The sequence below is a fragment of the Eretmochelys imbricata genome, chromosome 5, assembly GCF_965152235.1.
Source record: "Eretmochelys imbricata isolate rEreImb1 chromosome 5, rEreImb1.hap1, whole genome shotgun sequence".
Lineage (NCBI taxonomy): Eukaryota > Metazoa > Chordata > Testudines > Cheloniidae > Eretmochelys > Eretmochelys imbricata.
Window position 1 is genome coordinate 100,200,105 of NC_135576.1, and position 25,017 is coordinate 100,225,121.

Here is a 25,017-nt window from a genome sequence, read left to right on the forward strand (position 1 = left end):
TTGTATTTATTCCTTATTGTAAATTATTTGACAAACAACAGCAGTTAACCTAATGTAGGTTGATTGTCAGCACTGGGTTTGGTTGTGTTTTGGATGCACTGAGGTAACTGAATTACTCCAGCCTAGGTTTCAAATACTTAGCCATAGAGAGCAAAGAGACAGGACTGGATGTTTAGCTTTATACTATTCCATGTTAGAGCCTTTTCAGGAAGGTCTTCAATGCCAAATACTTAACAAGGGAATGCCTTCCAGATTTGACTTCTTCCTACATGTGCTAACAACTGACGGGCCAAATTCTGGCCAGCTCTCCACAATGGGGGTCAGACCTGGAGGCCAAAAGGTATCTCATCTCATGCTCCTATGCAGGGACTGTCCAGAATCTTGAAGGGCAACGTGATCCCTGCTACCCGCAAGTGTGCTAGGTGCTTGAATGGGGAAGGGGTTAAGAAGGACCGTGGCTCCTCCCCCTCCCCCATGCCAGTCAGCAAAGCTGCTTGGACAGGGAAGGGGTAGTATGCCACACCTTTTTCAAAGGTGGTGCAATAGGTGTGTTGGTGTGCACTGCTTGGAAGTCACTGGCCTAGTTCTGCTTGAGTCAGGTGCTGCATAGCCCCCTCAGCATCTTCTCCAACCTGCTGGATGTCACACAGGGAGGAATGTAGCCCCTGTTTATTATAACAAGAGGAAATGTATTCCCATTAAATGCAAGATCTTTTTAAAGGCCCGTCAAGAGCAGGGGAGATTTGGGAGTATCTCATGCTGTGAAATAAAACCAGAATGGGATTTTGACTCTTTTCTGAGTAGTAGTAGGAACAGGCAGAGTATTTGTGCCCCAGCGATTGAGAAAACTGGAAATACTGTAAGCATTCACTTCCTGTGTGTCAGGGCTTACCACTAGCGTTTTGCTCGCTTCCTCAGTTTGAAATGCTGTGGTGAGGGCAGGGTTTTCTTTCTTCTTTTGCTCTCAGAAACCTGCTTCTGCTGTTAGGAAATTTGGTAACATTACATTTCACTTCCTGTAGCCGCCATTTTGTGAGCTGTCACAACTTACATGCCTCTAATCCATCATCTAAAAAGGTATGTCTGCTGTAGTGATTTATGGCTATTTCTGTAAGATGCTTAAATTGCTCTTCATTGGATAGAGTGTGCTGTGTGTGTGTGTGGGGGGGGAGTACAACAGTGTATCATAAGATGCAATGATGACCTTTCTTTTGAAAATCTGCATTTTTTTCTGTTAGTCTATTATGTTCCATCTCTATTTAGCTTTATTCTTTCATCCCTTTTAAAATTCTTATCTAGAAAATGTGCAAAACTGCAAAAGTTAAGAGCACATAATTCAAATGATAAAGATTATTATTGCCACCTAAACTAGACAAGTTAGAAGCCAAAATAAAATGCGATTGATTTGATTGATGAAAGTGGGTGGTGTGATGTTGGAAAGTAAATACAATGGTTGATTTTAAAACTGGATTTTAATAAGCAACATCGTTTTGTTTGCAAAACACTATGTCTTCAGCAAAAAGAAAAAGATTATAGATATACTTATATACATTTAAATTACCTCATTTTTTAAAATATTTTGTAAACTAATACTATGGAACATTATATAACAATATCTGCAGGTATATGTCTTACTACTAGGGCTGTCAAATGATTTAAAAATTAATTGTGAGATTAAAACAATTAATCATGACTAATCCAGTTTTAATCACACTGTTAACAATAATAGAATACAAATTAAATTTATTATAAATATTTTTGGATTTTTTTCTACATTTTCAAATATATTGACTTCAGTTAAAATGCAGAATACAAAGTGTACAGTGCTCACTTTGTTATTTTTTATTACAAATATTTGCACTGTAAAAAAAGATAAACAAAAGATAGTGCAATCTACAAGTCAAAGCATGAAGGAGCATATAAATGTTTAGCATATCTGGCATGTAAATGCCTTGTGACATGAGCTACAACTGTGCCATGCAGTGCTTTTTCTCGCTTTCAGGTGACATTGTAAATAAGCAGTGGGCAGCATTATCTCCCATAAATGTAAACAGACTTGTTTGTCTGAACAAGAAGTAGGACTGAGTGGACTTGTCGGCTCTAAAGCAGTGGTTCTCAAACTTTTGAACTGGTGACCGCTTTCATATAGTAAGCCTCTGAGTGTGACCCTGCCCTTATAAATTAAAAACACTTTTTTATATATTTAACTTCATTATAAATGCTGGATGCAAAGAGGGTTTTGGGGTGGAGGCTGACAGCTCGTGACCCCCCCCCATGTAATAACCTCATGACCCCCTGCGGGGTCCCGACCCCCAGTTTGAGAACCCCTGCTCTAAAGTTTTTACATTGTTTTGTTTTTGAGTGCAGTTATGTAACAAAATAGTTCTCCATTTGTAAATCGCACTTTCACGATAAAGAGATTGCACTACAAAAATGGTCTGAGGTGAAGTGAAAAATGCTGTTTCTTTTGTTTATCTTTTTTACAATACAAATATTGGTAATCAAAAATAATAATATAAAGTGAGCACTGTACACTTTGTATTCTGTGTTGTAACTGAAACCAATAAATTTTAAAATGTCAAAAAACACCCAAAAATATTTATAATAAATTCTATTATTGTTTAACAGTGTGATTAAAACTGCCATTAGTCACGATTAATTTTTTTAATCGAGTTAATTTGTTTTGAGTTAATCACTTGAGTTAACTGCAATTAATTGACAGCCCTAATTACTACATAATGCTTTAACTAGCGATAGTTCTTTAGGACTTAGAGGATATTTTTGAGGATATTTTGACTGCAGTGCCAGAGACTGCCTGAACTTAGTGACTATGGAGCATCATGTGTAGATGCTGTGTTTCCTATTGTCCCACTGAGACAAAATTACTGAGTCTGTGGATGCAATGAGATTGATTACAGAGGATCTAGAGAGATGGGGTGAAATTCTGGTCACATTGAAGTCAATGGAAGTTTTTGTTATTTGCTCCAATTGGTCCAGGATTTCATGCATTGTGGCTTGTGTTTTGTCAAAAATCAACCTGTTCATGGTTTATCGTCCCCTTTAAAGAACTTGATTGGCCCAACAAGCTAGTAGTGAGAAGACAACTGGGAGAGATGGACATATACTTCAATAATAGCAATCCAAAGGAAAAGCTCAAGTCCATATCAGTCTTGCTGAAGGTGCTTCAGCATCAGCTAGCTCTGTAGTCTTTTAAGAGCAATTGCAAACTATCCAGTGATATGATCTGACAATCCTGTAGTTGGGGATTTCCGCACACATGGAAAGCACCGTCAAATGCCCAGTGCCAACTATGTATACATGATCTGAGTTCAATATAGATGTACTTGTCCATATAACACTGGCAGCACATACAGTAAATATAATGAGAGTAGTACCCTGAACATTTCTGACAATCAGCATATGGGGAATTTTTCCTCCTGGTTCTGTAAATGATGTATCTGGGCATGGAGTTTCATGATACACTTACTATAGATACAAGCACTTGCTACTGAAAATACCCTCAAGTTCTTAAAAGTGGAACATGACTGATGTAGAAAGGGAAGGATAAGAATAATATGTAACAAGATGTAAACAGGACAAAGTAAGAATTAATAAAAATTTTGCTCTTTGAAATGTAAAATACCTATATTCGAATTTTCTATAAAGGGGGCTGGAAAACCCCTTTTTATAAAGCTGAATCCAAAGATCCTTACAAGTAAAAAATCCAAACCAAACAAAAAACAAAACCTGCCATTGGCCCAAAACCTGAAGTTCTTATATTTTACTCAGTTTGTACACAGTTGAAATATGTGTTACCTTCACTGAGAGTTTTGCCTCAATAAGGACTTCAGGATTTGGTCCATAGTTTTTATTTGTATGAAAGAACCTTGCATGCAAATAGAATAAATCTCAGATGGAGTAGTTAGTTGTAGTAATATTGAATATAAAGGTTGTAATGGTATAAGAAACATCAAATGCCTTATTTTTCTTAATTGCTGAATATTTTTATAATCCCCAGCTATAGAACAGTATGCATGAATTATGTGATCTATGTTTATCCCCCTTTTTTATTTTGGTACTTTCAGGAAACAGTCATTTACAATATTTGGGCTACTGTTGTGACAGAGTCCTTGTTCTTGATAGTCAAGGATAGTTTAATAGGCTGATTTGATAAATATACTCCAGTGGACTTCCCATTGGTACACTAGTTATTCTAATCCTGTAATTATCTTTCATGGGTCACACTGTACTTAGGTTTCCTCAGAGCTCACGGGAAAGGAAAGATAGATTATCTTAAACTGTGTCTTTTAACTCACTTCATTACTTATAATGGAAACCTATAATAGGGTATAAATAGTTTTTGAATATGACTGGACAGTGTTTCATTGTCTTCATACAAGCAGCTTATTTTGTATTAGTTACACAGTAAGGAAAAAGAAATAGCAGTACCCTCTACATTTGCAATAACTTGTACATTTATATAAAAGAAAGTTATATATCATTCTAAGTGACGTTGTTCTAAGATGCTGTTTCATAGTCTCTTTTCCATTCTGCAGTAGGAAATTCTGTCACTATTGTTGTGACTATGCAAGTAAAAAGAACAAGCCAGTTGATAGTGTGTGCCATTGGAAGGGTTCACATGTTTTGAAACTTTGTTCTGAAGAGGATGTACCACCTCAGAATGGCTAATTAGGCATGACTAAACATCCTTTGGCTTTATTAAGTTGCAGCATAATATACTGCAGAAGTGGCAGATGCTTGAGGTTTCTGATGATGGAGACAGCTGTTCCAGGTGTTTCTAAAGATTTACTGTGGTGACAGTAGGAAAATATCATAAAAATAAAAGTCATCTGTTCTAGGGAGAGGTGGGAAAACAACCCTGTGCTTATATTTTGGATGGTAATCTTATTGGAGGTCCCATGGACTTAATTTGGAGTTGAGTGCTCAGCACTTCTGACAATCAGGATCAAAGTATTTCAGACAGGAATCCAAATAGTGTGCCACTTTGATGATTTTGGCCTGGATTGTTTGGGCTGGGTGTCAGGGTCTTCAGACCTGCCTTAGCTTCTGCTCCTGCTTCAGGGACTCAGCCATCATGGCCTGGATATTGTTGCCTTTTACTGAGGATGTTAGATGCCCTTTGACTGCTGCCTGCATGCTGTCTGCTTCCTGACCCTGCCTCTGGGTCTCCTCATCAGCCCCTCTCCATTCCTATCTATCTCTGCTTCTGCCCCCTTTCTCACAACTATAATGATCAGCCTGGGCTGGGAGACTGAATGATTGCATGGAGTAGTGGTCCAACTGAATGGGCCTGTAGGGGGCCCCAGATGTGCTTGAACCAGCCCTCACTTCCACCAGTCAGTGAAAGTTCTGAATGAAGAGGAGCTGCAGATTTGGGCCTAAACTTAGTATGTTGTGTTTATTTTCTAATTAATTAACTTTTTCCTCTTCTGCGCCTTCCATTTTTAGACCGATCCTTCACTAACCATTTTATTCTTTGAAGAATTTTACTTGCACGCCATAAAGGAATAGAGACATGCTTTCTAGGTTTAGTAGGGGCAATAAGCTTGAGTTATTTCTTTTAAAAGCCCACATTTCTATAAGACAGCTATTTATTTCTATTCTCTCCAGCCTCCGTTTTATGACGCAGTGGAACCAGTGGATTTTGAAGGTTTCCTGATGACACAGCTGAACAACTTAGACTCAGAAACTGTGCAAGAACTTGGTGACTTTCCTGAAGATGATTTGGACATTGTCTTTACTCCAAAAGAATGCAGGACTTTGCAGCCTTCCTTGCCTGAAGAAGGGTAAGGAGAGCTTATCTGGAATAGTGTGTGATTAAAAAGGTATTGAAAAGGATGTGTGCAGATTCATATGTTTCCAATTCAGCAAGGCACTTATTCACTTTCCTAACATTAAGCAAGGAACAGTCCCATTGATTTCAATAGTGGTGCTCACATATTGAAGTTAGGTAAGTAGCTTGCGGAATTGGGAGCCTATGAAAATGCTTCTGCAAAGGCATGGATGACTATTGTAATCTAATTGGTGGAAAAGGGATTTGTTTCTGAGACTGTAATTTTCTCCAATAAATGCACATGATGGGACTGCAAGGCCTCTTCACCATCCAGATCATGATCCACAAGTTATAGAGTTTTTAACCAAGGTATTTAATAAGACAGTATCCCTTTAAAACAGTGGTTTTGAAGCTTGGTTTATTTAATTAAACTCATAGTAGAAAATGCCTGATTCAGCTCCCCCACCCCTACAGCGCACACACTTCTTGCATAATTGCCTGAGCAGATGCAGCTGCCACTGCATGAGGCTAGAGCTCTCTACGAGAGCCTAAATGTGAGAGCCACTTTCAGCCTAAACTTGTTCCCCTGAACTGTTCTCCTCCCGTGTTCCTCCCGTGCCTGCCTGCTGCCGATCTCTCCCCACCGCATAGAATTTTTGGGGCAATCACTCCAAGGGTCTGAACAATAGTCCACTAAAATCCAGGGGAATTTTTCCAGTGCCTTTGGATCAGGTACCAATTTGCCAAGCACTGCCACTGTGGCAGCAGAATTGCAGAAATATGTTTAAGCTATTTAGGGTAGCTCTGCTCTAAAAAAAGCCAGAAGACTTAGGGCCCCCTTCTGGAGCCCTTATGTGTGTATTACTCCTGTTGAGAGTAAGGGGGTATTTACATGCATATAAGGGCTGAAGAATCAAGCAGCTAGTGACAAATTCTACACTCATCTACAGTCTGTATCATGCAAGTCCTACAGGTGTGGCACAGCGGGTAGGTGTCAGGAAGTGGGATGCATGCAGTCAGTCCTAGAAGTCAGAGCAGGAGTCAGGACACAAATCCAAGGGTCAGAAACTGGATGCCTCAGCCATGGGTCCCAGAACCGTGTACCTACAGACAGGGAAGGCAGAAGTATATCTGGGTCCAAAGCTGGAATAAGGCAGGCTCTGTCCCAGTAGCAGGCCAGGGATCTGTCTTGTTGTACAGACTGCCCTCCATGCTTCAATAGTGGATCTGAACCAATCAGCGGTAATGGGGGTGCTGCCAATCACATCTTCTGTGGGTGGCATTGCCTGTGGTGCCTAGTCTCCCAGGGATTACAGAGCATTGGTCATAGCTTTGTCTTGGCTGCCAGCTGGCAGTGCGGAAATGGTGGTCACCCTGCAGACATTGGTTCTGGTCCAGTAAATGTGTGCAGAATTTGATCCTGAGTCATTAAAATAAATCATTTTATTTTGATGGCTGCCATTGGCGTAGCTGCATTGGTAGCAAAGGTCCCATTCCTGCTGCAGCAGTAGGTATACTGGAAGCTCAGGCCAGACTAAGTGTTTTGGAGCCGGAGTGCTTGCCCAAAACGTATAGGATTTAGCAACTATGCAAGGACTCCAGGAAGATCTAATAATGCCACTTGCTAGAATTGTGAGGGAGCAGATTGTATCCTGGCTGGCCCATGTGTGACATAGGGCTCGGCTGTGTGGGGACAGTCATAATTGCTGATGTTTTAAAAAAATCCAAGAACAGTTCTAAGAAGGAGCTTATTCCATGCTGGCTTGATAGGAATTGTTGGCAGCTACAGGACAAGTCGCGGCAGGGGTTACCTGGCAGCCATCCCCTGCAAAGGCAGTGTGGGAAAGTGTGCAGCTGGTAGTCCCCTATACAGCCTGTAAGGGTGTTGAGGTCTGTGGGTTCTCCTTCAAAAAGACAGCAACAATGAGTGTAGACCATGGGGGAAGGAAAGGGCCAGAGCTTAATTTCTCTTTCTTATAGGTAAAATTGGCCCTTTTTGTGTTTTGAATCTGGATCAAAACCAGCCCCAAAGTTCAGGGCATGTTTGGATTCAGAGTTCTAGTTGGGCCCATCTCTGCTCTTCTCCTTTCCGATATTTCAGAATTCAGAGATAAACAAAAGAGATCCAGTTTTCTTCTAAAGGGCCGATAATGACCACAGTTAAAAAAAAATGAAGCAGTACACACACTTCCATTCTATTTCTTTTAAGCCTAATGGAGGGTGTATAGGAAAGGGCACACCGTTAATTCTTAATGTAGCTTGCTTTTGTTGTTAAGGTGTATTAAGAAGCTCAATGTGAAATTTAGAAAAAACACAATTTCTTTGTTGGTGTCTAAACAATTTGATCACAACCAAATTGATTAGAGAGACAAAAGAAGAACAGACCAAAAGAACAGCTGCAGCTGGGCATCTGAGTGGCTTGGCATTCGTTAATCTGTCTGCGTCTCTGAGCACCTTGTGGTCATATAGGGATGAACTTTAAACTGCTGGAATCAGGCACCTCGTGCTCCAGATTCAATCCTGGAGCTGGGAGATGCAGGCCAATCAGAATCCCGTTCCTCTCAACCGACCAATGGGTGCCAGAGACTCCAAGGGAGTGGGGAGGTACCTGGTGCCCTCAGCAAGTGTCTTCCTCCTTTGTTCCTGGGGCTGTCCCCCTTTGCTGCTGCCATCAAGTTCCTCCACTTGTTGGGAGTGGGTGGCATTTGTGGTCATATAGGGATGAAGCACCAGGGACTAAGCATAGAACTGGGTTCTGTTTCTTGCTCGGCCACTGACTTGCTATGTGACCTTGGGCAAGTCACTAAGCCCCCCTCTTTCATTTTCACTGTCAGTAACATGGGGATAATAATATTTACATAGCTATCTACCTCACAGGGGTTTTGTGAGGGTAAATTTGGTAATCTCTGGAAATAACTTTAACCATGTAAAGCACAATGGACCTGAACTGATACCCAATGAAACCATTAGGAGTCTTTCCATTGACTTTAATGGGCTTTGAATCAGATTAAATATTGAATAAGTACTAAATACTGTTAGTGGTACTCCCATACAGATGATGGGCATCTTGGAAATACTTAAGACAGCTAGAGAGAAAGACTAAAACTATGAGCAGTAGAGTGTTTTGAACTAGAAAAAATGATGCCTTGGAGAATTTTTTTAACAGGTTTTAGCAGAGTCAAAAGCTAACTGTGTCATGGGTCAACTCTAATTATGAGTTGGAATAGGTGTGCAAAACTGTTCTTCTGCAAATTGGTATAATGTTGGGTTGTTTCACTATAAATACAAGTGTGTGACAGACAGATGGAACCATACCAGTTGAATTTTGGTGTGCAAGCAGTCACATCTAGATAAATTTGAAGTCGGCAACATTCCACTACAGATCTCCCCTGTTTCACAGAAAGCTAACAATGCAAAACCAGTTCATTGTGTTGTGCCTGAGTGAAAAGCACAAAAATTCAATTGTGGAAGAAATTCTATGTTTAGTTTATTCCAGAAATTTTACAGCGGGGGAGATCTAGTTGCTTTCTGGCCTTGTGCACCGCTCAGGAAGTTCAAAGGGGCCAGAACACAACTGAGAATCTGACCCCATGGGTCAAATTCTGTCCTCATTTAAACTTGTGCAACTCCTGTCAGAAAATGGAAAAAATCTGGAGTTGCATAGGTGTCCCTAAGATCAGAATTGTCCTGGTATGTATAAGTGCCCACAAATCATGAGAGAACTCTTAAATGTTCTACAGCAGTACCTTCAATAATAGTCAGACTTGGGCAAGCTAAGGATGGATTTTCAACCTCATCTGCTTTTGTTGGGTTAAGTCATATCCACGCTAATTATTTAACATAGATTTTGTATGATCTCCTAGTATTATACATCGAGATGGCAATTAAATCCAAGCATAAAGGGCCATATGCTGCTTTTGATCCAAGTGCACAGCTGCTGTTCGTGTCAGTGGAAGTTCTATGGATATGGCTCAAGAGTAGTATTTGGCCTTGTTTGTTACTTCGTTAGAAATCACTCAGCCAAGCCATCTTTTAAAATGTAGACCATGTGCTCAAAATCACATATGATTGATCCAAGTTAAACATTTTCTTATGCAGTTGCTCTACATTTAGTAATCATGAACTTAAATATAAGTATTTTCTTCCTATTTTTCCCCTCATTGTGGATAATTTTTCTTTCCTTTTGGTTTTCACATGGAGAAAGAAATATCTAGTTTTGCAGCACATAATGAATTACATGAAAAAGAGTGCTTATAAATGTGTCAGAGAATACTTCCAGTGCTTCTTCCATCATATAAATCCTGGAATAGTCAATAAAATTTTGCACAGAGGGTGCTTTTTGTTTAAAAATCATTTTGTATAAAATAATTCATATAATAACATAAAGATTGTGGTGACTTATAATAATAAACTCTTTTTTTCTGGGACAGATTAGAAGCCATTAACACTCTGATGTTTGGAGCTCCTGCTTAGATAGATGATTAAAAATATTACTCTGTTTCATTCTGTAGCAAAATAAAAAAAACATTTTTATTTTATTTGTTTTAGATAGTAGGCCCCAGTGTTAGTGAAGAGTAGCAGTGTTCTCTTTTCACTGGAAGAATGTATAGATTCATGCTGGGTAAAGTCCTTATAGACCCTATCTCCAGTACAGGGACAATAGTAACTAGCTTGAGACAAGTTCAGCTAACCAGCTTCAACAGCCATTGTGGATTTATGTGCACACAGCGGCTTTTAACATAACCCCAGCCATGTTTGGATGTTCACATCTACTATGGTAGTATCTGTACCTTGAGAAAATCTTCATAGCTGTCCCCCAGTGCCTGAGCAAGAGGTAGAGGGCCTGGAGAACACGCACACACAGGAGCACATGAGGCAGTACACTCTGAGGTGTCCTGTAGAGAGAGCAGGGAGGACAGATCACCAGCCAAACCAATTGAAAGGATCTTACCTACACTACAAAATCAAAACCAAACAACAAAAAATGCTGTACCAGTTACAGGAAATTTATTGTTTGCTAATTTAGGGTATGTTTTCACTGGAGCTGTAACGTGTAATTTTCGGCGTAAGGAGACATACCTGCATTAGTGCTGATCGAGCTAACCTGCTAAAAATAGCCATGGAGCTGCAGTGGCATGAGGGACAGGAGGGGCTCGCTGCTCTGACTATGATCCTGTCTGAGACCTTGCATTCATGCCTGGACACTTTCTTTTGTTTTGCAGTATTTTATGGTTGCCATAAAATGTTGCATTAGTCTTGTATTCGTGAGCTACCTTGAGTGGTAAGTAGTTAATTCTGTTAAAACCAGAACAGTAGGAAATATTCCAGCAAGATAACGCATGTAGTACAGATCAATCTTCCACTTCTCAGACATGACAATGTTTTTAAAGTATTAACATGTATTTTTTATTATCTTTCACAGTGTTGAATTGGATCCACATGTCAGGGATTGTGTTCAGACATATATTCGGGAGTGGCTGATTGTGAATCGAAAGTAAGTTACATATTTGCAAATAAAACAGCAAATACCTTTCTGTATTTTAACATAATATGTGTTGTTATAACTAATCCCACAAAAGAGAATTTTGAATAGCTGAAGGTAATAGTGCATTTTCAGTGCGATTTTTAAATTGTTTTGTTTTGTTTGGGCAGATGCACTATAGTTAAAAATTCTTGCAGTTGCTTCGTTTTTTGATAGAAGAACAATAAATCCAGAGGGAAGTATTTCATATTAAGTGATGAATGATTTCTGTGCAATATCAATAGTGTATTTTTATACTACTCATTTTTAATTGCTACACAATAGCCATGTGACTCTATTTAAATAGATTCACATACTCCACTTTTGGGAGGAGATGTGAAACGGAGGTCCTGATCACTTGTGGTCATTAAAATTCCCATGGCACCATTCACAAAATCCTGACCAAATCCCAAACTGACTAATAACATTCTCTCTACTTAAATTCTGTCTTCTTTCTAAATATGATAAGGTACTCTTCATTTCCTGTCCTAAACTGTATGTGGTGTTGCTGTGTGCTGTTAGACCGTTTTTCTGTGTCATCCCCAGGATATTTGTAATTCACTGGTGGATGAAGGGAATCCCTGTTCAGAGTTTACATGTTATTTAAGTTTGTGAAGTGCTTTGGGATCTGTCAGGGTAAAGATCTCTAGATAAATGTCATTTTTATCATTAGAAATAAGATGGGATAAGGAAGTAAAAATGTGTATTTCCATTGAGTTCAAAGGTATAAACACAAACTTAAGTGTTTATATAAGACAGCTAATCATGGGCTCTGATTGCAACTCGTGTGGAGATATCTAAACTAGTTTTAATCTAGCTGGTTGGGTACTGGACTGGAGCAGTCAAGCTGCAAGGGCATGGCTTTAATGTTTACTAGCTGCCCAAATAATTACCAGGGTTCCCGCCATGCTTGTACAGCCTGTGTTGAAGCTGGTGCTGTCACAGCTTCACTGCTCTGGCATGTGAGCTAGCTAGACTGTCCAGGTACGTCTACATGAGCTGCAATCAAATTCTGTGATTGCCATAGTGACATACCCTTAGTTTAAAGGCTTTTGTAGGCAATAGAGCTTTTTAGAGTCTGTATTTTTAAAACGTTTTAAATGCTATTGAACCTGTGTCTCTGAAGATTTGCAGAGAGATGGAGAAAGAATTAAATCTGTCCTGCTGGTTTAATTTATAAAGCTCTGTCACCTTTGTCGGTTTCGACAGAGAGCCAGGTTTCAAAGATTATTTCAGAATCTCTTGTCAGATAACAGATTGAATGTCAAAGCCAGAAATACCATTTATGGGTAGACTTCCACTGCTGCCAGAACATGCCTATGCACTGGAAACAGTTTCTTGTGGAGTGTGTCCAATAATCATCAGGACATCCCAAGCGCAGTTCGTTCAAGAGCAGTATTAGTCAAGTAGGTTTGCTGGATTTACCTCCTTCAGCAATAAAGTGGTTAGTGAACTGTTTTGTACTTTAACTTATTTGATATTATCAAAATAAGTGGAAGCAAAATGTGGATTGAAATTGTGCTGAGAGTGTCATTTCTTTAACCTCAACTTAGAATTTTGAGATAAACTGATTTCCACTGGAGACTTGAAAGAGAAACACAACGCCAGTAGCCTAAGCATGAGTTCTGTGTCACTGTCTCTCCCATGAGAATTGACTGTAGTCATATGATTGTTAGCATACTGTCAGAGTCAGCTACCTTGTTTCAGATAATACTTTGAGCAGTTGCAAAGCTATTCCCTCAGTTTATATTGGTCAGTGTAATTCAAGGTGCAGAGTCAGTGACGTACCTATTAAGAGCCCCATTAGCAAGGGCTTGAGAGTTGCTAAATGCTTCAGCTTCCATTAGCTATTTTGAGAAGTATTTTAAAAAACGTTAAAGGGATTCTGTGGGTGTCCAGGCTGAAGTGCATTGTTTGTTAGCAACTCCCTTTTTGGCAATTGGTAAATTAATCAGATCCTATGGTTAGGCTTGGCTGAATTCCATTTTTTTTTTTTGTAATTTCAATTTTTTTTTATTTTCCAGCATTTTAAAATTATGTTTATGGGTTTGAATTTTCTCAGTTGCATAAAACTACAGGTTTTAAGCATCCCCCTGCCCCCCGAATTTTTATTGATCTGAATTTTCACAGTTGCAGGAAATTAAGGGCAGGGTTAGAGTTAGGGCAGCACTGACAGTGTGCCTGAAGGGACTCCCCACGCTGACAGCAAGCCTGTAAGGGGCTCCCAGCACAGTCGAGAGACATGTCCCAGAGGGACATGCTGACAGCTTTCCGGGAGTTGCGCGGAGCCAGGCAGGGAGCCTGCCTGCAGCGCCAACCGGACTTTTAACGACCCGGTCAGCAGTGCTGACTGGAGCTGCCAGGGTCCCTTTTCAACCGGGCGTTCTGGTCAAAAACCGGACACCTGGCAACCCTAGAGTCACTAATGATAAGCTAGCAGTGCATTTCACTCTGAATATCTACACTACACAGAGCATGGATGCTCTCTAACTGTGACTCCCTTTACAAATTTTTTTTTGGTAAGTGCCCTGCAAGTTTATGCCTCATTTAATCTATAAAGGGACTACCTTGTAAAATTTGTCTGTGTACACAAATGTAGTAAGCAGTAAAGTAATAGAAACAGACAACAGCATATACAGAATATTACAAAATGCTCTGATGAATTATGTACATATAGATGTAAATGAAGTCATACAAATACTGTTTCCTATACACACGCATACTCAGGCTTATGGTATGTTTTACTATCTTGGTCATCCGGGTAAAGGGAATTATGCACATGTGTTTTTTGTGAACAGTTGCATCAAAATATTTGAGGAATCAAAGTAAGAATTGGGAGCCAGGGAATATAGGTTCTGTTCTGTTCCTGATTTTGCTACTATCTTGCTGTGACCTTGAATAGGTTATTTAAACTATGCCTTGGTCAATCTGTAAAAAGATAGTAATAATACTCCATTTGGAAGGCATTATAAGGCTTACTTAATATTTATTAAGTGCTTTGAAATCCTCAGATGTACAAAAGTATTTTGCATGTGTATATATTTCTGCTGAATATATATAATATGTATATATACATGGGTACATGGTTGCCTCAATACTGAGCTGAGAATGAGTTGAGATGTATGCTACTCAAAGGCTGCTCTAATTTGTGCCTGGCCAACCACAGTTCCTTGGGGCCAATAAATAGAGCAGGGGTTCTCAAACTTCATTGCACTGCGACCCCCTTCTGACAACAAAAATTACTGGATGACACCAGGAGGAGGGACCAAAACCTGAGCCCACCCGAGCCATGCTGCCCCAGGCAGGGGGGACCAAAGCCAAAGTCCATGGGCTTCAAACCCAGGTGGGAAGGCTTGTAACTTGAGTCCCACTGCCCAGGACTGAAGCCCTTGAACTTTGGCCACAGGTCGTGGGGCTCAGACTTTGGCTTTTGCCCCAGGCGGTGGGGCCTGGGCTTCGGCTCCAGCCCCAGACCCCAGTAAGTCTAATGCCAGCTCTGGTGACCCCTTAAAATGGGGTTGTGACCCACTTTGGGGTCCCAACCCACAGTTTGAGAACTGCTGAAATGGAGGACTGAGGAGCCCTCTTCACACCCACTTTTCCTCTCAACTGGAAGCTGCAGGGAGTGGTGATGTACAGCTGAAAGGAATGAAAGAAGGTCAGAAGATCTAGGGAGCAGATAGAGGCGTGGCAGAAAAACACCCTTCAGAGATGTGGATTAATGAGGAAGCTGATGTCATTTGTCAACTTTCACCTAAAAACAAATTGGAAAGTTCCTGCGGAGAGAGACAAGAGGGTGGAGTGGGGGTTCAAGAAGAGAAAGAGATGTAGAATAGGCAGCAGAAATTGTCAGATCAGGATTCAGTCAGGGAGGAAAAATGGAGTTGCTCTGGTCTGCACTACAGACCTATCTGAGTATAACTGCATCACTCAGGGGTGTAAAAATCCACACCCCTGACATAACATAGTTATACTGACCTAACCCCTGGTGTAGACAGCACTACATTGACCGGCGGATACTCCCATTGACATAGCTACCGCCTCTCAGTAACTAAGCCGATGGGAGAACTCTCTCCTATTGGCTTAGAGGGTCTTCATTGAAACACTACAAAACTCCAAAAAAGGGTTAGACATTTATAGGGGTAGTATCCCAAGTTCCATTAGGCAGAATAATTGTTTTGTAATGTACGACCCTCATTCTTCAGGACATAAGACAACCACTTATTTCTGATGCTTCCCACTGCAAGTTTTTCTATAATTGTCCACTGGAGGTTTCTTGCATGTTATTGAATACTGGCCACCATCCGTGACTGGATAGCTGGTAGATCCATAACTGCTGTCATTGACTGGGAGTGTGATGATGGCTGGGGGCGCTGTTCAGCCCAGAGGCTGCTGTAGCAGTTGGGAAGGCTCTGCTTTTACTCCTTAGAGCGGGAGTGTCTTCTTCTAGGCCAGTAGTTTGGGCTGTTCACTGAAAACAGGGCTTGTCGCTTTGTCAATGTTAACTGCCGTCATGTGGTGGTATTAGAAAAACTTTTCAAAGTGAGTATTTTCCATGAAAATTTTTGGAGAAGCAGGAGGAAAAAATGTAATTTATGGTATGTTCAGTGGTTGACAAGAAAGTTAAGCACTTGAATAATTAAAACTGTTTGCTGAGGTTTAGGTGGTTTCTTGCTTTACCTCCAGGAACAATAAAACCTCTTTTTGAATGTTAGGGACTTTAAAATAAAACAGCTTAGAGTTCCTGTCTTTCATCCTGGGTGATTAAGGCAATTCTAGAATAAGGTCACACTCAAGGAGAGCAGGGATGTCAAGGAATGGTGCCGTCTCTTTTATGACTTCATTTTACATTCTCAGTGTACGGGTAAACAGTTATAATTCAGACACATTGGTGCATATAATTCAGTTACTCTCCAAATATAAGGGCAAAAAAAGTGTCTTCCTGATCCATAATTACTTATTATCACTTATGCAAGGCATCAAGGCATTAAGGTGCTTAGCTGTTGCTTTGGAAAGGTTATGGAAAGGAAGCTGAGCAAATCAGAATATTTTAACTGAGAGAAGGAGACTGGCTATAAAATGTTAGTACGGAGCATATCAAAATGTATGCATTCCTGATATGGCACTTAAAATGTCACTTGGATACCTGATGAATATCATGCTGAATGTAGAAGACTTTACTGTTAAAATTATTCAACAGAGCTCTGAACTCATTGCATTTCTGTTTAAATCACTAAGCCTGTTTCATGATATCTACTTCCTTATTCCTAATTTCTCTCTTGAACAATGTTAAGCCATGACATTGCTGTAGTGTTTGGCTCAATTGCCAGCAGCAGCAGGGAAAAAATAGCGCCACAGCAGCCTTCCTCACAATATGGAGTTGTGCTATGGAACTTGTTGCCCGCAGAGTTAGGGTTCAAACTTCCTGTGGTTTTACTCTTCCGATCTGCAACACTTTATCATTTTATGCTCCCTTTTGCCTTCCATCCTACCTCTTTGTATGCACTTCACCTAGAGATCCTTTTGCTTGTCAAGATTGTGATATTTAATCTGGGAAGTGAATCTGGGAGAGCAGTAGTCCTTACTGTTCCTTTCTGACAGTTAGTTTGCAGTGTGCCAGCAATGCCATTGTTAGACATTTCTGCTTGTTTTCCACACCAAAAGGCCACTGAGTGAGCAAGTTGAGGGTAAATGAGACTGTGCATGTCTTTTACCATATCAAACACAGAATGCATTGGGTGTGCTACATTAAATAAAATATAAGGGAGCTCCATTTAAAACAATCACAAACAAACAAAGCAGCATGTGTGTTAGGACCAACACATTTATCTATGCATAGTATTGAGAGATCATCTTTGTAGGCTAATGAGTGGCGCTAGAGGAAGAGGGTCAGGACTCACGAGGTACCCAGTTTGCTGTGCATGATGGGGCCAGGCTGCTCCTCAGTGCAGGTCTTTCAGCAAGGAATATTGGCCTCTCAGTATCCTCAATAAAGATCTCATTCTTACCGCTCTGAAAGTTACTAAATACCCCTTCAGAATTAAAGGGGAATTGTAATGTATGATAACTATTTGAATAAATTGTACTTTTTAAATCAAACAGACCAACCAATACAATAGAGTTGTGCTATGGAACTTGTGAACTGTTGTGAACTGAAGAGGTCTCTTGGATTTTGGTCATGGACTGCTTTATGAGTGTGCGGCCATTTTGGGGGAGGGATAGCTCAGTGAGGGGGGAGGGATAGCTCAGTGGTTTGAGCTTTGGCCTGCTAAACCCCGGGTTGTGAGTTCAATCCTTGAGGGGGCCATTTGGGATCTGGAGCAAAAAATTGGGGATTCATCCTGCTTTGAGCAGGGGGCTGGACTAGATGACCTCCTGAGGTCCCTTCCAACCGTGGTATTCTATGATTTTCAGTCCATCATTAAACTAAGCACAGTTCCAGCTTCCATATTATTTACTGCAAGACAACACGCTGTCCTAGATCTGGCATGCATGCTGGTTCTCACACCTGTGAGATAGCTTTTAAAAATAAAATAACAAGAGGTGCCATCATTTCAGCAATGTCATTGTAAGTCCTGAATTCATTTCTATGGCATATCTTAACCTTGTTGAGGCAGTTAGAATAATATTTTCATTGAGATGTGTGGAACTGTAACTCATGATTCCTATAAATTTTAATGTGGGCTATGCAGATGAAACCAAGACAAAAATACTAGGTTAGATCAAGCAGACCTAATGGTCTGATTTAAACCCCAAAATAGTACTAAATGTGCCTTGTAAAGGTCAGTACGCAAGACCATTCCCGTAACTGCATTTGCCATATCAATTTGCAGCACACAGGGTTCCAGTAACGAGAGAGCTTGGAGACACACGGCCATCTGAGCTTGGGCTCAGGGGACAGGGCAGGCTTGGGCTGGTGCCACAATGTCCACACAGCTATTTTTAGCATGCTAGCACAAGCCCCACTAGCACAGGTCTGTCTGTCCAGGCTGGGAGGCTCACTCCCAGCTGTACTTTTGTCACTACAGTGATGATCATGGCAGAAGAACCTAGATAAAATTGTATGAATTCCAACAGCATGCATTATAAGTGGCATGTCACACACCTCAGCTGCTGATAGAGTACCTAACTTAAACTAATGTAAACATCTACGCCAGTGGTACTCAACCTAGTTACGATTGTGGGCCGCATATCAGCCCACGATGTGTATGTGGGCTGCATCCAATACTACTAGGGTGACCAGATGTCCTGATAAAATTGGGACTCATAATTAGTTGTTTGTCCCGCATCCCGACCGATGTACGGTCATTTGTCCTGATATTTTGCCATTTGTCCTGATATTTTGCTTCGGCAGCACTCCGGCTTTTCTTTTGCTTGGGGTGGCAAAAAACCTAGAGCCGGTTTGGGGGGGGGTGGGGGGAGGAGGGGAGGGGCCTGTGGCTGCCCCCTCCCCCCCACGTGTCCCAATATTTTGTTCTTGTCATCTGGTCGCCCAAAATACTACCCGTATGGCCCTGAGGATGTCACATGGGCAGCAGCTGTGTGCTGACTGGGCTGCAAGTTAAGAGCCACTGATCTACGCTATCATTGAATATGGTCCAATCATTAAACCTTTGTGAGATTTTAATGCTGTAATTTAAGTGTCAGTTCACTGAATGAGTCCACTTGCAATCCATAGTAAGTGAATGCTTCCTTCTACAAAGTATACTGCAGTCTTCTATAATAATACACTGAACCGCTGCCTTGTCACTATTGTGAGATGTCATGTTGGAATCTTTACTGTAAAACACTCTTGTCATCGGGGTTTGCTGGATTTACAAATGATTGCACTCTACTATACTGTAGTATGGATTATGTCAGCACATGCTGTATCCTAGGATCTGCTTGACACCTAGTAGTGGTTTCTTATTTAAAGTACACATTCCAACACATCCACTAATACATTTCTTTGTTTTGCCTCTTCTGCACTTGACCATTATGGTCATTAAAGTCATATTTTGTTGATAACATTTACAGATAGGATTTGTTATACAGACTTTTCTTCCATGCCAAGTTTTGATGGTTTTAATACTAAATAATCACAGTTTATGAAATTATTTTTTGGTTATTGGAGGTACTACCACATGCTAGGTATTTTTCCTCTCTGCTTTTATCTGGCTTTTCAAAAATCAGAGTTAACGGTACATTTGCTACCCTGTTTAACAGACAGCCTGTATTTTGAAATGGAATCTATTAATATTCTTTAGTCTGTATTGCATTTTATTGTTTACACTGTACAAGTGCACAGTTTGAAGAGGCTAAGGAGTGCTGGCTACTTGTGCTGGTTAGCCTTAGATGTGTCTTCTGGCGCGGCAAATTGAAGCTGAGGTACCATAACAGCAGTTCAGAAGAGACCAGTTTCTAGTGTGTTCCCTGTAATGTAACTGCACCAGCAGGGTACCAGCTAGAATGCAAATGTTCCTAATCAGGACTCTGGACAAATCAATCCATGTAGGAGCTGGAGCCTTTGAGGAGCCAGTCATAGGAACTGTGTCCACATCAAGCTCTTCTGTTAACTGCACTGTGTAAGAGTTGAGTTGCGGCGCTCCTTTCTCTGCAAATTGTGATATAAACGAATGATCCTTTTAAAAAATACTGTATTATGAAAAGAGCCTGCAAACAGAGTGGTACCCCAAATAAACATTGCATTCTTTAGCCCATTAAAACAGTGCCACACTGCCCTCCTTGTGCAATAATACTTCACATGGAACCTTTTTTATTTGCTTACTTTGTTTATTTTATTTTCATTAACTCTCCCGCCATCCTGACTGGCCGGCTTGTGTTATTTAAAGAAACCAAGGAAATTCAGAAACTTGCACCTTTAAAAAAAAGGGATCTCGAAAGGATTTTCATAAGACCCTTCAAAAACAAACGTTCGAATCGGAAACATTGGATTGCAATGATGCCAGCTATCAGGTATTGTGCTTCGTCTGTTTAAATTAGATTCTCAAATATCCTGCCTTCCTTTAAAGGAGGCTCCCTAATCATACAGTTATTTTTATGTTATGCTTTGATTATGTTTTGCAGTATAATGCTGACGTGCACATTATTTATGCATGTGTGCCTTCAAGGCGAAGTTCTGTAACCACTGCTAGAGTGCAAGTATGTTAAGGCAGGCTCATAGCATTGATGAGCAAAGACCCTTCTGGGCACCAGCCTGGCCCACTGCACCTCCAGGGGTGTTGACCTCAATAGAGGGCAGGCAGTGTTGCATCTGCCAGTGTCCCCTCGAGTTTTCAGCCCCAGTGTATGCATACACATGCAGCTTTGGAGCTTGATCTTGCACCACTGAAAACAGTAGAAGTTTTGCCACTGTCTTCAATACAAGCAGGCCCCGCGGGTGGAGGAGGATGACATGTACTGCTTCCCTGTTTCCCTTTACGGTACTCAATGCACAGCCAACACTGTCACATTTTGGACTGGGCTGGCCTCCAGCTAGGGTGATGGAGAAGGGAAGGATTTAGTTCTTTAGTTGCCCCCCTCCTTGGAGACATTATGTTGCAGAGGTGGCTTCCGCCAAGGTCCTGAGCAGCCGCTGACATTGACCTGGGATAAATCTGGACCGGTGTAGTTGAAGTTATGGAATACAAACCATATTACTGTTGTTGTTCTCACCTGTGCAATTACCTGATTCCTTTCTGTTTTCAAAAGTGAGCACAGAGAACTCTCTTCCACCATTTTTTACCATCCTGTCATCCTTCTTGAGCACAGAGTCAAGTTAAACAAGGAACTGCCTAGATCACTAGTCTTTTGGGTCCAATATAGTCTCAGCAACTCATGAGCTGACTTCCCTCACACTTCCAAACTTTTGAGTGGGATTGGAGGGAGAGGTAAACTGCAGCTGGATCTTCCCCTCCATTCCTAGCAGTGGGACTGAGGACTGAGGCAACTCCTATCCCATTACCCCCTCTCTTGAACTTTGGGACCAATGAGGAAGGTAACTCATGGCCCAATCCTCCCAACTCCCCTCCAGAAGCAGGACTGGAGAAGAAGAGGCATGCAGCCTGGCTTCTTCACCACTATCCCAACTCTAACGGCAAACCCAACTACACAACAGGAGTTTTTACTTGGGGTCCTTTAAACAGTGGTGCCAGCTCATGAGTACTAGTGTCACCATACCCGGTACAGCTCCAATCTCACACTGTAACTCCCAGCCACAGTGCAAAGAAATCTAAATGATACAAAGTGGTCTAAAAGTCTTCAGTAATGCATAATAGATCAATTTTACAAAGTAACTTTAATGTATTATTATCTATTATTTGTGGTAGCACCTAGAGGTCCCCGTCAAGAATTGAGGCCCTGTTGTGTTCTGCACTGTACAAACACATAACAAAATCACTGCCCCTTCCCCAAAGAGTTTATAATCTAAGCCTATTATGAGAGACAGCAAGTGCAGAGTACAAGGAAACAGAGAGGACCAAGTCATGTCATCAGCCATGGATAGCACGCTGTCTGCCTACCTATCACCAAATGTGATATAGGCCTAGCAGCATGGGTGAGTTTGAGGAAATATTTGAAAGAGGATAACCCCAAGTGAAAACAAGCTCTGAGTTGCTCCAGTGTCCAAGTTATCCTTTTTTGTTAGAGATTTCAGTCTTGTGTCTCTCTCCAACAGGCAGATCCCAGGCCCTTAAATGTACTCTGTGATGAGACCGGACGAACCACCCTGACATCGTGTGACTTTAATCCTCGCACCCTGCAGCCCGATCCACGGCTGGAAAATCTGCTGCAGCATGTTAGTGTGGAGGACTTTGAAAGGCAGAACGAAGAAGCACGGCGAGCCAATAGGCATGCCGAGCTCTTTGCCCTCTACCCAGCCACGGACGAGGTGAGCTCTGAGAACTTTCAACATGTGCGTTTTAGTCTCACATTTTTAGATAGAAAATCTTAAAAAGTGTATTAGTTTCTTCTGACACTAATAAATATGGGAATTAGAGCCCCCTGCAGAAGGTAATGGCCTCTCAGTCTGCTGATCCAAGGAAGCTCCACAGGCCTCTCTGGCTACACAGTTACAGTGTCTGCTCCTTATTCAGAGGGGGCACTTTCCCTAGGGATGAGCTATGGACTGATATTCAGATGACATTTTGTATACGGCTGTTGGGGTCTGACTGTAAGTAAATATTTGGCTGTATTTAGCATATTAATTAAATCGAAATTTGATTCACCTATCCCTTAACTTCCACATGGGATGGGTATGTGTGATACCAGCTGAAGCATTAAGGACCAGTGAAATTCACCCCAGTATAGAAGGCTACAAACATTCTTTACTCTAGGGGAACAAATGTGTGCGGAGCGTCCACTCTAGCCCTTTACAGATGTGTTAGGTACCTCCCATTAATAGGTGAACAGTTAACAGGAGGTTTAAAATAAAGTCCACTGAAGATTAGGTTGTGTCTTCAGAGCAAAAAGGTGTCAACCTTGATTAGCTTCATCTAGGTTAAAAACTACTTGTGCCTTGTCTCCATTAGGATTTTGCATCGAGATAGCTCTCCTGATTTGAAAATAACATCTTATTTTGCAGTGACGATAATGTCTTCAACTCTCTTACACCCATGGAAGAGGATGTTTGGATGTGTTTTGTGCTAGGATCAGGGTGGGAATGCTACCATGTGGCCCCGTTTATTTTAAATAGTTTGTGTGGAAAATACAGGCATTGTGGTCAAAAGTCCAAATCTGTTTAAATTTATTATTTTTGACCCCATTTTACTATACACTGTACAAACACAGAATAGAAGTGGGTTCCAGCCCCAAATTAAATGTCAGCTTTTACTTTTCTCCTTGTGAGGGGGAGCACTCTTCAATTAAGGCAATACATTGCAATCAGTTTGTTTATAGTAATTGTCTGGCTACACTGAGTAAGGGTTCCATATGTAATTAATAAGTGCCTAATAATGTGGTTAATAATAGGAGGATGCAGTGGAGATACGACCAGTTCCAGACTGCCCAAAGGAACATCTGGGCAACAGGATTTTGGTGAAGCTGCAGACACTGAAGTAAGTGTCTTTCTGTTTCTCTCAGGATTCATGTGACCATCACATGCTTATTCTTTTGTGGTGTAGAAAACTTGTGGTGACAAAGTTCCTGCTCTACCTTGGTGGGTCTTGCGCTTATTGGTGGATTTGCTCGCCTTGGAGCTTCACAGCAGCCCTCAGCTTGGCCGTTTTTCTGAACCCACAGTCCAGGTCGACGACTCCTGTGTCTGACCAGGAGTTGGGAGGATTTGGGGGGAACCCAGGCCCGCCCTCTACTCCGGGTTCCAGCCCGGGGCCCTGTGGAATGCAGCTGTCTAGAGTGCCTCCTGGAACAGCTGTGCGACAGCTACAACTCCCTGGGCTACTTCCCCATGGCCTCCTCCCAACACCTTCTTTATTCTCACCATAGGACCTTCCTCCTGGTGTCTGATAATGCTTGTACACCTCAGTCCTCCAACAGTCCGCGTTCTCCCTCTCAACTCCTAGTGCCTCTTGCTCCCAGCTCCTCACACGCACACCACAAACTGAAGTGAGCTCCTTTTTTAAAAACCCAGGTGCCCTGATTAGCCTGCCTTAATTGATTCTAGCAGGTTCTTGATTGGCTGCAGGTGTTCTAATCAGCCTGTCTTAATTGTCTCCAGAAGGTTCCTGATTGTTCTGGAACCTTCCCTGTTACCATACCCAGGGAAAAGGGATCTACTTAGCCTGGGGCTAATATATCTGCCTTCTATTACTCTCCTATAGCCATCTGGCCCGGCCCTGTCACATTGTATATCAGTTGGAATATATTTCACCAGCACCCATTATAAGACATCTTTAATGTCAAAGGTCCATTTGGATTCCTTGTTCTTTCTTAGGCTGATACTTGTAAAAAAATTGTCCATCTGTGGCTAAAGAAATGTTCAGACTGTCAAGGAGACAATGCAGGGAAAAACCACCCAAACTATGTAATAAGAGCAAACTCATTTGGTCTTTGTGTGTGTGTGTTATTGGATTTTTTTAAATAGGGAAGCAATCTGTGCCAGGAATGTGCTAATTTTTGTTATTCATGGCTATGATTGTTTTTCTGAAAACATGAGAAAGTACAAACAGATAGCCAATTTCTCTCCTGCTCCTCTGCAAGTCATCTGTGTGTGCACCTACATATTACTAGAGGACATTACTTCAGAAATGATCGTTAATTTCAAGAAATAGTGAATGTGAAAGTCCTGCCAAATGCCATTTCAGCATGGCAAGAGTCATGATTGTGTCATCCCAGACCCTCTTATTTGAAGGTGAACCAGATCTTCAGAGATGTGACTAATATCCATAGGGAGTAACACTGAGTTAAATTAATGACATTAGCTTAAGTGAAAATGCAACTTAATCACATCTTCCCACAACATCAGACCAACAAGAATCGGTCCTGCATGCTTAGTTGACAGCAACCTCAAAGCCACTGTAAACTGTCCAGCTGCCAACAGCCCCCAAAGCTGTTGTGGCAGTCAGGGATCATCAGGGTGTAGGAATGCTCTGCCCATGCCCCCTTTCTTCCAGGCACATCTCTTACACCAGAGGCTGGGAGTTGGGGTGGGTTAGGAATCAATGTGCCACTGAAGGAGGAGTCTCCCACAGTGGAGGAATCCTTCACCAGGCAGAAAATGCCATCTGAGTGCAAAGCAGATTTAACAGACAAGAGAACCAGGTACCTT

At 41.4% G+C, this 25,017-nt stretch overlaps 1 protein-coding gene across 1 annotated transcript in view; it reads left to right on the forward strand.

Annotated features, from left to right (window-relative positions):
* The window catches only part of DOCK8 (dedicator of cytokinesis 8), a 132,815-nt gene that overhangs the window by 21,409 nt on the left and 86,389 nt on the right, over window positions 1–25,017 (forward strand). The window contains exons 3-7 of the mRNA XM_077817612.1: window positions 5,632–5,807; window positions 11,217–11,288; window positions 20,147–20,270; window positions 21,970–22,182; window positions 23,262–23,347. Coding sequence (XP_077673738.1) covers window positions 5,632–5,807; window positions 11,217–11,288; window positions 20,147–20,270; window positions 21,970–22,182; window positions 23,262–23,347 — 671 coding nt within the window. The remainder of the gene's footprint in view (window positions 1–5,631; window positions 5,808–11,216; window positions 11,289–20,146; window positions 20,271–21,969; window positions 22,183–23,261; window positions 23,348–25,017) is intronic.